The 2415-nt window shown below is 41.4% G+C and overlaps 1 protein-coding gene across 1 annotated transcript in view; it reads right to left on the reverse strand.

The window, feature by feature from the left end:
* INTS9 (integrator complex subunit 9) overlaps window positions 1-2415 on the reverse strand; it is a gene marked incomplete at its 3' end in the record, with an annotated part of 19680 nt that overhangs the window by 6873 nt on the left and 10392 nt on the right. The window contains exons 4-5 of the mRNA XM_009581097.1: window positions 1734-1873; window positions 18-104 (exon numbers count right to left, since the gene is read on the reverse strand). Coding sequence (XP_009579392.1) covers window positions 18-104; window positions 1734-1873 — 227 coding nt within the window. The remainder of the gene's footprint in view (window positions 1-17; window positions 105-1733; window positions 1874-2415) is intronic.

Genomic DNA, 2415 nt, shown 5'->3' on the forward strand with positions numbered 1-2415 from the left:
GGTGGCTTGTTCCTTACCTCTGTACCTCCTTGTTCTTCCACATGGAGGCAGACTGAGCCTTTGGCACACGTTCAATGGAATTCACCAGTTCTTCCATGAGAAGCCTGAAAAGACATCATAACTAATTTAGTATTGCAGCCTTTCACACAGGAGAGAACTTTGTCCCGAATGTTTCCAAAATATCATACAAATTGTAACACTACTGGGCAGTTTTGAAGAGGGATTCTTCCCGCAAAGGCATCGCAGCAATTACCCCTCACCAATACTACCCCTGTTTCCCCACTGAGCCCGTCAAGCTCAAGTTAGTCCAATTCTGTCCGCCTGGTTTCAACAGCAGACGATCTGGCCCACTGGGTTGAGTTACTTGGAAAGTGGCAGGACAAGAGGAACTCCAAAATCTCTCTCTTGCTGCGCAAGATGATTTCTTCATTACTGACTGCTTGTCATATGGAATGAGACAAAATATACACAGAAAACTCATTAGCTGATGCCTGTTTATCACTTAGAGAAGCCAAGCACATTGTCAGAGTGAACTCTCCTCATCTACAAATGCACAGTACAGCATTTGAGACAGAAAAATGTGTCAGGCATTAAAAATTGGCACTGCAGATCTCACTGCCCAAAACTAAACAGCATTTGTAATTGTATGCATGTTTCTCCTTGAAGGTAGGAAGTGACAGATTTAACTGCAAAAGAATGGCATCTGAAATTACTTGGGGTGCAGAGAACCACACCAGTATACCCTCCAACAAGACTATGCTTGTTATCTTCAGCTATGGGCCAGCAATACCCCAGAAGTCTACTACTAGTTCATATTTATACAATTCCTTTCTCCTACAAGGGCCTTCAGTTTCTGTTTGTTTTTACACAAAGGGAGAATTACTCTGGCATGGAAAGTTTGCATAGGACCTTTAATGGACAAAGATTCCTGCCCTAAAGTGCTTACAGAGTAGTTCAGATACCATCGCCTAATCTGGTTTCTAATTATTGAACATGGCAGCTGTTCTGCATGAGAGATGCATATAGCACAAGTCCAGTTAGACTTCATGGAGGGCCAAACCTGCAGCCTTTGGTATTGACTTACCCAATCAACAGACAACTTTGTAAGAAAAGACTGGCAAATTTGATGACCAAGTATTAAGTTTTTGACTGCATTGTCAGGTCTTACATTTTCTACTTCAGTCTCGTATTTCTTAGCGCTTCTCTTTGGAGTTCAGAGCTTCTGTACCTCAACTGTCATTTCAGATGAAGCCAGCTTAAATTCCCTTCTGTGGTGTGGAGGAAAGTACGATTATATGAATTTCAAATGCTGAAAAACTGCAAGGCAATAATCTTAAAGTCATTTATTGTTGAAAAGATCGGTGATTCTTCTTTTCTTTAAGGGGAGCAGAGAGGAGCAGGAGAGATCTTTGATTCATGGTTTTTGAAGGTTTGAAGTTGGCTATATGGTAATTGCTGCTCAAGGTGTCTCAGTCCACTCAAGATCTACTATCCCACATCTGCTGCCTGGACTCAACACAAAGCACCTGCTGTGAATGTTGAAGACAGATGGTTCCAGAGGTTGGGAAACATTGAGTTAACACATTTGCAGCACTAAGGACTTGGCTGGCATTCAGCTACTGCCTAAGAGCCTCTTCGGAACATTAGACACCACTCCTCTACCCGTATTGTCCTTTACACCTTTTCCTTAGCAGTGATGAAAGAGGAGTGGAGAATATTAAGGGGCTTTTTACCTGCCAATTTGAACAGTGGGCTCAGTGGCGTACACTGTTCCAGTGAATCCTGTGTACTCTGTGATATAGGGCAATGCCATCATGCAGTGATAGTTTGAGATCAAGATTACATCTACCGTGGAGAGGTCGAGCAGCTCAGTCTGAAAACAGAGGAAAGAGATAAGCAACATGTAACCCTTTCATGCAGTTTAAGCAATGGCAGAAAAACTTCTTGTTCTTTTTTTTTTTTAAAACTTTGTATTGCAGGAATGTAACCAGTTTATAAAAAAAATGGTGGGGGGCATGTCTCAGCTGTGGCAAAGATTAACGTTTCCTTTAAATTAACAAGATTTATTTTAAAAGCCCCCTAAAACTATTCCCTCCTCAAATCTGAAAAGGAAACCATGTCCTGGTTTTGCCTGTCTTTCATGTAATGAAATGGCTGCCGTTAAGAGAGGCATGACGATTACACTTTTATCAAAGAACTGATGTGTGCGCTTCCTTAGGGATGAACACTGTGCAGACACCAAAACTTCTGCAGTAGCGCTTTAGCAGGGTGTCTCATATTTTTTATGTGGCACATGGTACTGTACCCCAGGAGAGTGAGAGAGATGAATGTAGGTTGTATTATTCATATGCTTAAAATAATTCTCATATTTTCCCAAATGAAATGCTTGGCATCTTTATCATTCACATTTTCTTC

Source organism: Fulmarus glacialis, unplaced genomic scaffold (assembly GCF_000690835.1).
Source record: "Fulmarus glacialis isolate BGI_N327 unplaced genomic scaffold, ASM69083v1 scaffold15217, whole genome shotgun sequence".
Lineage (NCBI taxonomy): Eukaryota > Metazoa > Chordata > Aves > Procellariiformes > Procellariidae > Fulmarus > Fulmarus glacialis.